Consider the following 12139-nt stretch of genomic DNA (forward strand, 5'->3'; position numbering starts at 1 on the left):
AGGGCAGAAAAAAGAAAGTATGAACAAAGCCTTTGTTGGATTACCTCTGGAAATATGAAGTATAGAGGTAACATAATTGAACAGCTTTTCTGACAAAAACACCACAGATTTGACTGCTGCCTGCTATTGTGGGAAAGTTGAGATACTAAAATGAATTATTTTCTCAGGCTGTATGTATATTTGAAGTACACAGAAACAACGTCAAACCATGAACACTTAAAGTAACATTTTTAATTGTAATTCCACTGTACAATGTGAAATATTTTTTTGGTTTGACAGCTTTAAAGGGCCAGTTTACCCCAAAATGAGGATTCTGTCGACATTTACTCCCACTCGTTTTGTTCCAAATCTGCATGTTTTTCTTCTCTCTGTGGAACATGAAAGAATATATTTTAAAGAATACTGGGAACCAAACAATATCTGAGCCCATTGATTTCCATTGTGTAGATATTGTTCTCAAAATATCTTTTTTGGTGTTCCACAGAAAAAAAGAAAGCCATAAAGTGTTGGAACAACACAAGGATGAGTAAATAATGACCAATGTTTATTTTTGGGTGAACAATTCCTTTAAATGCAAGTCATAAAAAGAGCTGAAAATATGTTTGTACTCCTCTAAACATTTGACAAGCTAAAACTAAGAAACAATTTGATAGATCAGTATATAATGTCCATAATAAGGAGTTTTTATTTCATGTTTCTAAGTTTCTAGTTGAAAGTGTTTGTTACATTCTTTGCAGAATCGAGTATTATAGCTGAACACCACTGCTACGCACTGGAAGTTGCACAAACAACATATAAATAGAGCTTTAAAAGTCCATGAATATCCTTATCTGAGTCCGAGTTTGAGTTTAATCATGATTGTTTTCCAAATGGAGGAGTGCAATGCTGCCTGACATCTCCAGAGGCACTGAACCTCAAACTAAGCTCATCTTTTGATTGAAATATATAAAACCCATTATTTCACAGCAATACTACGGCGATTACAGATCAGTGTAACTGCAGAATCAAAGTTTTCCTCTCACCTCAGGGTAGATCCCTCAGGATTCGTCGTCGGTTTTAATAATGTGGAACAGCGTGACGTTGAACAGTACCTGGTGGCCATTGTTCCAGCCGTAAAGTGCACGATCCCTGGCGTTGTAGTCCAGCATGGACATGTGGAAGTATTGGTTATGGATGGGGATGTCCATGTACTCGTAGGTAGAGGTTTTGGTGGAATAAGAGTAGTATACCTTAGCACCGGTCAGGTGGGAGTTGGTGATGTACAGCGTGCCGCAGATCATAAAGGACTCACCTGCGTTCCGTTTAGAGTATTCTGTGTTCCAAGAGTTCAGCACCTGGATGGTCAGAGGATCCAGCTGGCTGATCACTATATTCCCTGCATTCTGATTGGTGGCATAGATGGCCCATAAACCGAGCTCATCGGCCATCAGGTCAATGTCAGAGAATCCGCCCCAGGTGTACGGGTAGACGTTGTGGAATCCGGCGAACTCAAGCGCTCTTTGGGTCATAACCCGGCCACTTTCAAAGCTGTATCTGACAATGATGTTGCTCTGGTATTTGTTGTAGTACAGGGAGCCGTTGAAGACCACATGATTAGTTCCCGCCCAGTGGAACGGAAGGTTGTAGGTTCTTGACTCGACCCCAGACACAAAGTCGCTTACTGATTTGTACTCACGGACAATCTTGTTGTTTGTATAGCTGTCCATGTACCAGACCTGCATTAGAGCATTACAATTGCGATAAATAATGTTTGAAACTTGGATTTGTATGCATCATTTATAGGGCGCAACATAGGAAGTAAAACTCCATACAGAAATTGAAGATAAAAGACCCTTTAAGACACCCCACCATGAGTTATTCTTCAGCAGAAGACATAAGTCAGTGTGATATGAAAATCAAACTTAAAATGTCAAAAAAATGTGGTTAACAGCTGCATGGATTGCACAAACCATCATACTGAAGTGAGAAATTATATACATTTATACAGTAAAACTAATATTAACATAGTACAACTATTTCAATATATTTTAAAATGTGATTTGTTTCCTACAGTGACAAACTGAATTTTCTGAATTTTTTTTTATTTTTTATTTTTATCAATGCTGAAAACAGTTGTGCTGATTAATATTTATTGTGGAAACCATGATACATTTTTTACTCAGAATTATTGGATGAATTGAAAATTCAAAACAACACCATTATTTACAATTTTGGTAACAACTTAAAGTTTTTATTATTACTTTTGATCAATTTAATATGTCCTTGCTGAATAAAAATACAATTATAATTTTTAAACAAAAAAATAAGAGTAAATTTAATTTTTATTAATTAATATAAAATAACAAATATTATTAATATTAAATCATTTATATACAATTTTATTTAATGTATTACATTTTTATTAATTTTAATATTAAATTACTATTAAATTACCGCCTTGTATCTATCTTAGTATCTTTTTTTTTCTTCTTTTGCTTCAAATCAAAGTTTATAAGCTGGTTCTGTTCATGTCATTGAACTCTTTATTAAAGTTATTTATGGATACAAATAATAGAAAAACTAGTTCCTGGAAGCAATGCTGCTGAAAAGTGGGCAAACACTGTGGCATAGTCATAGATTATTACCTTGTTGTTCTTAGGTGAAGCCTGAGGGTCTGTCATCCAAGCTCCAAACCTCGTTCCTGATGTCTTTACAGTGATGGGCCCCGTGATTTTCATCAACTTACCACAGGCTGACACAATGAAGAACGACAAGTAATGTCAGCTGTTATATAAGCATGTCAACACATCTTGAACTTTAAAGCGACACATAACATATCACACAAGGAAATAGCACGAAAGTCATGTTGAGTTCAACTCACTGAGTTTGTTCATACAGTTCCTCAGTCTTCCCTCCAAGCCGAGGACCCTTTGCTGGAGCTCCTCATAATCATACGCTCCTATCTCCTCCTGGATAGCAGTCAGCACCAGAGACAGGTTCCTGATCTCCTCCTTGAACTGGGAAATGAGTGTGGCGTCAGTCTTGTACTGCTCCAGCACTGGAATCAGCGGCTGCAGTTCATTCATCTTCCCCTTCAGCTCCTACAAAACCAGACAGATATTTAAATAAAAAACACATGAGAAGAGATTTGGCTTACATTAACAGAGTTGACACAGCTGGTCCGGTAAACAGCAATATGCTCTGAACAATGACATGTTAGACCAAAATTATATTATGGGTTGGAAATAAAACAAGACCTTTAGAGGTTTACAGGATTTCAAGGAATGCTGAACTGTGTGTGGCCTTTTCAAACGTTTGAGAAGGATGTAGACAGGAAGCTTTTAAGAGCGATTTTATTCTTCACTCTTGGAGAGTAATGGCAAGAATGTGGCTCTTTCAAACCGGTCTGTTCGTATGAGAAAGGACCATTGATTTTCTCTGAGGCATGACTTTAATGGTAGCCCACCTGAAAGTTTTTAGTCAATAATGTTCTTCGGTTTGACTCGATTTGTCTGAACTTTGATCGGAGTCCTTTCATCTGGCTCTCCATTTTCATGACATACTGGAAGTCCCTCTGGGTCCTCAGGTTCAGCACTTCGATTGATTGCGACATGTTCTGAATCTGAAGAGAGGAAGATGGGCCAAAATGAAGTTAGGATCCATTAATCATTCTTTGAACTGCAAAAATGGAAGATGCAATAGATTTAAATTATATTTTCAACTGGTATAAATCAGCCCTGACACCATGTCTCCAAGGATTTCTGCATTTCCATAATTCCACTCAACGCAACTCAAGCAAAGATGGAAAGATGTTACAGCTGACACATTTAAAACAGGACAAAAATGAGACTAAGAACCCTATTACTTCTTTCACTGTCATCCACCAAACAAAGAAAGACACAAATGGGCCGATAACTACTGCAGAATTTTTACAGTAGTACAGAAGAAAAGTGTAGGAAGTAAAAACAAGAGGGGCCTAAAACACCCTTCAGGCCTTTTTGCATTACCGTCATCTTTATGCTCCTCCACAATCATCTGCAGAGAAGCCCGTGGCATTCTTAATAGATGACAATGGCGCGCAGTCGAGCATAATGCTTTCAATTTGCTAAAATGATCTAAACCAGATCTCAATATAAAGCGACTTTAGAGTTCTTAGACACACAATGTGCACACACACCTTCTCCAGTAGCTGGCGGAGCTGTCTGCTCTTTGCGTCTCTGGAGCACAAGTTCTGTTCTGGTGCCACCACCGTACAGATGCAGCGGCCGTCGGCATCCTGCGCTGAACTGTACACCTGCCAGCCTTCCTTTGGTCTGATGGTCTGTACACAAATACACACAGGCATGCATGGCATATCTTGGTGTCTGCTGTTTACAATTTAAAATTCTAAATGACATTCTTAATGCAATGAATTTTAATGACTTATAATGTGACATAATCTGATTTTCATGCCTCAAGCATGCTTTAAGCAGCTCAGTGATACTGAAATGTGGATATTTAGTGAGAACTACAATAAACTTGCATGGCACACTATTCACTTCCAGTGCTTCATTTTATTATGCCTTTTCAGCTTATAACTTATTACATTTGTTATGTGGAGAGATGATTGAGTAAATATGCAAATCATTTTTAAATATGCATATCATTTGTTTTGTGGGTAAATCTGGGGAGTCTATGTTTTTGTTAAAATTAATAGCCTGCTTCAAATATCTTTGATTCAACAAGCATGGCTTTCATTTATTATGTCCAGCTATCCGGAATAGTTAGAAAAATAGTTAACCCAAAAATATTGCTGAAAATTTACTGAAAACAGCTGATAAAAACATTCGCAAGACTTGAGTCCATTAAGTAACATCATATAAATTGAAAAGCTGTGTGTTTGTAAGACACTAATCAAACATAGGACATTTTTAACTTCAAACTCTCGCTTCTCATTAAAATGTCCATAATATTGATTTCTCCAGAGATGAAGTCATCTCAGCTGAATCAGGAGATACATATGCATAGAACAAGCACAGTTTACAAACAGTCCAAACAAGTTCTAAACAAACATGTTGGTGGATTTTGACAGGATTTTTCACTGGAGGAAATATTATTATGGATTACAGATTAAGTAAAAAAAACCTTAACGATTGATAATGGATGCAGATTTTCGCTTCACACATTAATTGCTGGACTGGAGTCCAACCTGGAGATTATTGTGATGTTTTTATCAGCTGTTTGAACTCCGATTCTGACGGCACCCATTCACTGCAGAGGATCCATTGGTGAGCAAGTGATGTAATGCTACATTTCTCCAAATCAGTTCTGATAAAGAAACAAACTCATCTACATCTTGAGATGGCCTGAGGGTGAGTAAATTTTCAGCAAACTTTAATTTTTGGGTGAACTATTCCTTTAAAGATTTTTTGTCTCTGACTCTATAAGACTCTATATGGCTACATTATAAAATCACTGGAGAAATATCATGCAGTTACTGTGTATTCCACTGAATATTCATTTCCATTCACACTGATTCATCAGAATTCTGAAAGCAATTCAAGCACACGCCACTAAAACATGGCAGGCCATAAATAGCATGTTTTGACAACAAATAGCACCCCGTCGCAGCACCTTCATGATAAAGCCTCTCTCTGTATTCATCCTCCAAAATTTCCCTAGATTGTCTGAAACAATAAAGGCGCTTTGTAAACACCCACATTAATTTTTTCCACTCTTGCAATGGGCTCTGAAAGGCCGGCTCTGGGGACTAGCCTTTTACAGGCGAGCTGAAAAAGAGAGTTCTTTTCACACTCTGGCATACTCCCTGATGCTGCTGCAACTAACAACTAACTGCAATTTCAGCAAATTGTAACATATCCAAGTTGGATGGGTACTTCCTGCTAGTTCATTGCCATTATGAAATATGAGCAGAGGGATTCTGCTCCTCAAATAAGACCTGCAGCTGGGTTTATTAAGACTGGATGAGAGATCCTCATTACACTTTCACTGATACTACGGATTTCTTTCATTTCCGGTCATGAATTGCATGAAATTCATGCAGTTATTTGCGTGCCACATGACAAATTATTGGCTGTGCCTCAACGCTGCAGATCTGCTCTTGACCCATTGCTAAAATAGACCCATTAGGGATTGTGTACAGATTAATAGTATTGCTGAGAATAGACTCAGAACACTGAAGACGAAAAAACATTTGCTAATTTAAACAATTTATCATTGCCATATACTGTAGATTACTAATGAACTCTCAATTTAACAAAATATATCACTACTATATTAATACAACAATACTTTAAAGTAGGTTAAAATTAAGTTAAATATATTGTGTACATACAGTACTGCATGCAATTACTGCAATTATAGGTTATTCTTGCACTACGTACTGTAGTAAACATCCATCTTAATTAGTTTTACATTATAAACTAGAATATATTCTAGTATTATAATTGTAACAGAGTGGAGAGATGAAACAGTTTGGAGAAAATGCAAATCTCTTGATAATTTCAACACAAAGAACAACATGCACACAATATGACATGCTTTATATTTTAATGCAATATATAGCATTTAACTAAACACTAGACACTTTATATAAAATGTTACCAAAACCGAGGGTGAAATAAACCCATTCAAAGCCAATTCTCAATACAGGCGGATGTACAGAACAGCAGAAATAAGAGAGAATGCTTGCTGAACGATTTAATGTACAATAGCACATTCGCTGTAACAGAAATAAAAAGGTATAAAAATGTGATCATTTGTGCTGCAATCATAGAAGAAAGTTATGGAAAATTAGACTTTTGAATCACATTTTTAATGTATCCCACATCTATTAGCATTTATTTTCTCTTTCTCTCTGAGATTGCCATTAAAAGGATATTATCGCATAATTAGACCTTACTAAATACATTGCTTTTGTTTATCGCTTTGCAGATATCCCGTTCCCATGTCTCAGAGGTGTAGTAGGAGCGGGACTCAGACATGTCAAGTTTGTGTCTGTAAAGTCAGGAAGGTGCGCAGCACTCACCGCGGAAGGGCAGTAGCCGAGCAGAGCGAGAAAGCACAGCGGTTTCAGCACCACGAACAGCGCCCGCATTCTGCCTCCAGTCTCCCTCCTACGTCTCTCTTACAACCTGCTTCAGTCTCCGATGTTTCAGATCGAGCTTCTTGGCAGTATCTTGGGATCGGAGACCCTCGATGGAGCCGCGGAGAGTGCGTGCGCTGTCATCGTCGCTCCGGGCGCAGAAAAGTTTGAGAGATGTGTGGAGACTCTCAGCGGATATTACATCATTAGAGCATTTCTGTGCGGGGTTACACATTCATTACTCGAACTAAAATATATCCAAGAGTAACTTAAAGAGATAAAATCACGACTTTATCTGTACAATGTAAGGAGTAAAGATTAAACATCAAAATGTCCATTAGATGTTGCTTAGATTCTCGTAAAGAATCGAACGATTCTGGCTCTTAAACAGAACAATTAAAATTTACAACAAAATGTATTTGGAAATAAGAATTGCGATTTACTTGTACTTTTTTTAATTTGACTTAAATGTAATAGAATTGGTCATATCTAAGTTATAGCCTTTGCTATGAAACAAAAAGGTGGTATCATTCATTCATTGTTTTTCAGCAAAACACATAATGTGTATCTTTCGTTCCACATTGTTAAGTGAACAACCATTCAGTATCTTACAAGGATTTTAAGTCTCACGAGTAGAGATATTGATATAAATGTTGGCTTCATTTCCAGTAACACATTATAGGCCTATCTTTTTTTCCATTAAGTGACTAAGATTCAGAATTCAGTGATTGCCCAACTAAAGGTTCACACTAACAACAATAATTATTAGGATAATAACTAATAATAGGTTATTAATAGTCTGAATGCGGAAATCCACCCCACACGATTTGGTTCAGTAGCATCTATTCACCAAAAGCCATGGTATGGTGAACTCAGACATCATCAGATTCCTTCGAGGTGACAAGTGTGTGTGGTGCGTCCAAAGATGAATCACGTATAGCCTAGCTTTGATCATTACACAGCACATGGGAATAGACCACTTTAAAATACTATAGCTACTTTTCATGGAATTTCCAGTCCAAAAAAACAAAAAAACAAAAACAAAAATCCAACACTTAAGTTCAAAAGACTGAATATTATCCTATTTTTTAATGTGATGACTAAAACCTATTTTTTAGTTCATCCTCCAAAGACTAAAAGTTTCAGGATGTAGGAAAACTAACATTTTTATTTTAAATTATAAAGACGTAAAATTACCACTACAACCAGTAGATGGATTTATTTTTAATAGCCTACATAAAAAAATATAGTTTTGTCACTTTTTGCACTTAAGTATGAAGTATATTAAGAAAGGTCTCAAGAAAAAAGCTTTTTCTTTCTCAGATTGTGAATGAAATTAGACAGCGAGTGAAGAGCGCTTTCTTTATGATAACTGAAGCTGTCAGTCAGTTCAGTGCAAACTCATTGAGTGCCAAAACTCCTAATCAATGAATCTATGACTATCTGACTAAACTTCACAATTAAACTTTTATTTTCATTGTGTATCCACTTATAATGAGAGAATTTGTGCGCATGTAAAACTTCTGCTGAACAAACCCATTCAGTGTTTTACAAGATACTCACAATCCGTCAGATTGTCATTATTTTCAACGGAAATGTGAATGGCTACAATACTCAACGCTGCAAAATGACATTATAAATGGGCTCATTCACTGTGCTGTTGAACAACCATATCGCTTAATTTATTAGTTTTTCTTTTTTATTGAGCAATTACAAATTATGTTACACATAGTAGTAATATATCAGTTAAAGGGATACTCCACCCCAAAAATGAAAATTTTGTCATTAATCACTTACCCCCATTTCGTAAAAGCTTTGTGCGGGACACAATTTAAGATATTTTGGATGAAAACTGGGAGTCTTGTGACTGTCCAATTGACTGCATAATAAATTACATTGTCAAGGCCCAGAAAAGTATTACAAGCATTGTCAGATGCTGATGATGCTGCCACTGATGGCAGATGGACCCATCTGCCATCAGTGGTTCAATCTGAATTTAATGAAGCGATAAGAACACTTTGCTGTGCAAAGAAAACAAAACAACGACTTTATTATTAACGACTTTACTTTTCAACAATTCGTATCCTCTGGTTCAGCGTAGTGCCATTTTGGAGAATATCCGCTGGACACAAGCAGCGTATGCTGTTCTGTGTCAGTCGTGCCTCACGGATGCCTTGTTTTCATTCAAATCAGAGCGTAAACAAGCGTAGAAGATGTATCCTTGTGGCACGGCTGACACACAAGAGCTTACTCTGCTAGTGTCCAACCGATATTCTCCAAAATGGCGCTACGCTGAACCAGAGGAGGCGAATTGTTGAATAACCTCGTTGTTTTGTTTTCTTTGCGCAGAAAAAGTGTTCTTGTCGCTTCATTAAATTCAGATTGAACCACTGATGGCAGATGGACTATTCTAATGATGCTTTTCATACTTTTATGGACCTTGACAGTGCAATTTAGTATGCAGTCAATGGGACAGTCACAAACCTCCCGGTTTTCATCCAAAATATCTTAAATTGTGTTCCGAAGGACGAACAAAGCTTTTACGGGTTTCAAGATTCAAGATTTTTATTTGTCACATACACAATTATACAGAGTATAACCAGCAGTGAAATGTAGGTAACGGAACGACATCGGGGTAAGTGATTTGGGGTAAGGTTTGGAACGACATCGGGGTAAGTGATTTGGGGTAAGGTTTGGAACGACATCGGGGTAAGTGATTAATGATAAAATTTTCATTTTGGGGTGGAGTATCCGTTTAATCCTGCAATATATTACTTTGCATTAACCTGTCCAGGCAGCCAGGGTATGGCAATGCCCCTGATTCAGATGAACTATTACTGGAATAACTTTCAAAATTTTTATCCCAGCTGATGAACGATAAAAACACTGACAGTAAGTAAAAATCCATTCTTATTTGGAGAGCTTGAGCATTTAAAGCTGCAGCAGTGCACAATTATAATAAATATAACATTTAGAAACATGAAGTCTAGAATACTTTAAAATCAAAATGACGTATTTTGAAATATGAATATAAATAAAAAAAGGTAAAAAGAATTAGCTGCATGACATTTCTGTTTTATTGTGTATTAATATACAGCACTACTGAATATAGTAGGAAAGGTAAACTGAAGGTAGCCTAATATAAAAGGTCACCTCACAATTGCTGTGTACATTATTAACCAGGAAAACATCTCTACAAATCATCTACAGACCTGTATATGTTAAAATTGCCTCATCAGAAGTTGGAGCATAAACGTCACCTTGCCTCTGCTCACATTCTCAATTAGTTGCTTGGCAACATGTGTGGTTAGTCTGTCCTTTTTTTAGAGGTAGGCTTTATCTTTCTTTATCTGCTCCTTTATCAAAAGAGAATACCTTTTTTTACTTTAGTGTCATACCAGTTTACAGTCAATGTCAGTGAAATCACACTCATTTAGAGACATTACTGAACAATTAAAAATAAGTTGGCTTTGAATTATGCAAGCAGTAATGCTTCATTGAAACCTGACGGCACCAGCTGGGGCCAGAAACAAATGCCAGGATAAGCAGGGCATCTCTGTGCTCATAGTTAGCCATGTGAGGTATTCTTTTGATGTTTGGTTTAATTAACTTAGTGGTGTGTAATGGCAAGTTTTACCCAAGTGCAACAATAATACATATCAAAGTCCCTTTAAATGGTTGTTCTTGTATAGACAAGGACATATGAGTATACTTTAAAAACCTGCTCTCCTTTATTGCAGAAGCTGCAGGAGTCACCTTGGTCTTTCCAGGAGGTGCCCACCCCCTCGAGCACACATCAATCTAGCTATGTATCAAAGCTCAAAGCAGCTGCAGACAGACATCTCAGAGACTGTGTTCAGACCGCAAGCCAACATGTGTCAACGAGTAGAGAAAGAGAGAGAGAGATAAAAAAAATTAAATAAATCAATAACCATGCCCTATTGAGTAGTTATCGTTCTCATTATTCTATGCATACATACAGGGAGATTTTCAACACTTGGATAGAAGAAAGGATGAAATGTGAACTAGCAAAAAATGTAGAGTCAGCCAGTCATTATTGCTAAATAAACTTTGTCAGAGAGTTTTGTATTGCATAAGGTACGGTTGACTGTACATTATCCCACTTACACAGCTACTCATCTAATAAATATATAAAAACATAAAATATTGATCTTGAAATTATATATTAGGCCTGTCTTAAAGTGTTCACTAATTAGCTACAATGTAGAAAAACTTACTATCTGTACCTTCTGGATCTTCTGTAGTGAATGGGTGCCGTCAGAATGAGAGTCCAAACATCTGATATCACAATAATCCACATGACTCCAGTCCATCAGTTAACATCTAGTGAAGTGTAAAGCTGCGTGTTTGTAAGAAATAAATACATCATGTCCATAATCTAATAACGCTCTCTCCTGTGAAAAAGTCTGTCCCCTGTTGTCCTCTAACATCAAAATCTACTGACATAACTGTTTTCACTTGTAAACAGTGTTTGATCGGTACATATTTATTTTTTGATTCAGACTGGAGAAAGCGATATTATGGATAGAGGACTCACATTTTAGAAGTGATGGTTTAAAGGTAAAAACATCTTAATGATAGATTTATTTCATACAAACATGCAGCTTTTCACTTCACATTTACATTTACTGATGGACTGGAGTCATGTGGATTGCTTGTGGATTATTGTGATGTTTTTATCAGCTGTTTCAATTCGTGAGCGAGTGATGCAAAGCTCCATTTCTCCAAATCTGCTCCGATGAAACTAACTGACATCTTGGATGGCCTGAGAGTGACAACATTTTTGGGTGAACTATTCCTTTTAAAACTCAGCCCTGCATGGGAGGCATTGACTGAGACAATAGATGGCACCAGTTGTGCTTGCATGAAACAAGAGGGAGCGAGAAGTTTACGGTGTGAGATGAGAGACATGTAAGTTGCATCAGTTTCAGTTACCAAGATATCAGGGAATGGATAGTGTGACTGACAATAAATAATGAAGTATTCCTTTGAGCTGTGTACTAATAGCTATGCTCAATAGAAATTGTAAATTTACAAAAGAATACAAGCTGTTAA

General features: G+C 36.8%; 1 protein-coding gene across 1 annotated transcript; it reads right to left on the reverse strand.

The window, feature by feature from the left end:
• Positions 1 to 211: 211 nt before the first annotated feature.
• LOC306845637 (noelin-3-like) lies at positions 212 to 7225 on the reverse strand. Its single transcript, XM_079378544.1, has 6 exons — positions 7007 to 7225; positions 4157 to 4300; positions 3446 to 3601; positions 2861 to 3080; positions 2625 to 2731; positions 212 to 1715 (listed from the first exon to the last, which is right to left on the reverse strand). The coding sequence occupies exons 1-6, from the start codon at positions 7073 to 7075 to the stop codon at positions 1038 to 1040; spliced, it is 1374 nt and encodes a 457-aa protein (XP_079234670.1). The 5' UTR covers positions 7076 to 7225; the 3' UTR covers positions 212 to 1037.
• Positions 7226 to 12139: the final 4914 nt, after the last annotated feature.

The sequence above is a fragment of the Barbus barbus genome (genome assembly GCF_936440315.1).
Source record: "Barbus barbus genome assembly, chromosome: 26".
Lineage (NCBI taxonomy): Eukaryota > Metazoa > Chordata > Actinopteri > Cypriniformes > Cyprinidae > Barbus > Barbus barbus.

Coding starts and splice junctions, on each gene's coding strand:
- LOC306845637 (XM_079378544.1), bottom strand. CDS start 7,075: ATGCGGGCGCTGTTCGTGGTGCTGAAACCGCTGTGCTTTCTCGCTCTG. Junction 4,301..7,006: donor TCGGCTACTGCCCTTCCGCG/GTGAGTGCTGCG, acceptor ATTTGTGTACAG/ACCATCAGACCAAAGGAAGG. Junction 2,732..2,860: donor GAACTGTATGAACAAACTCA/GTGAGTTGAACT, acceptor TCATTGTGTCAG/CCTGTGGTAAGTTGATGAAA.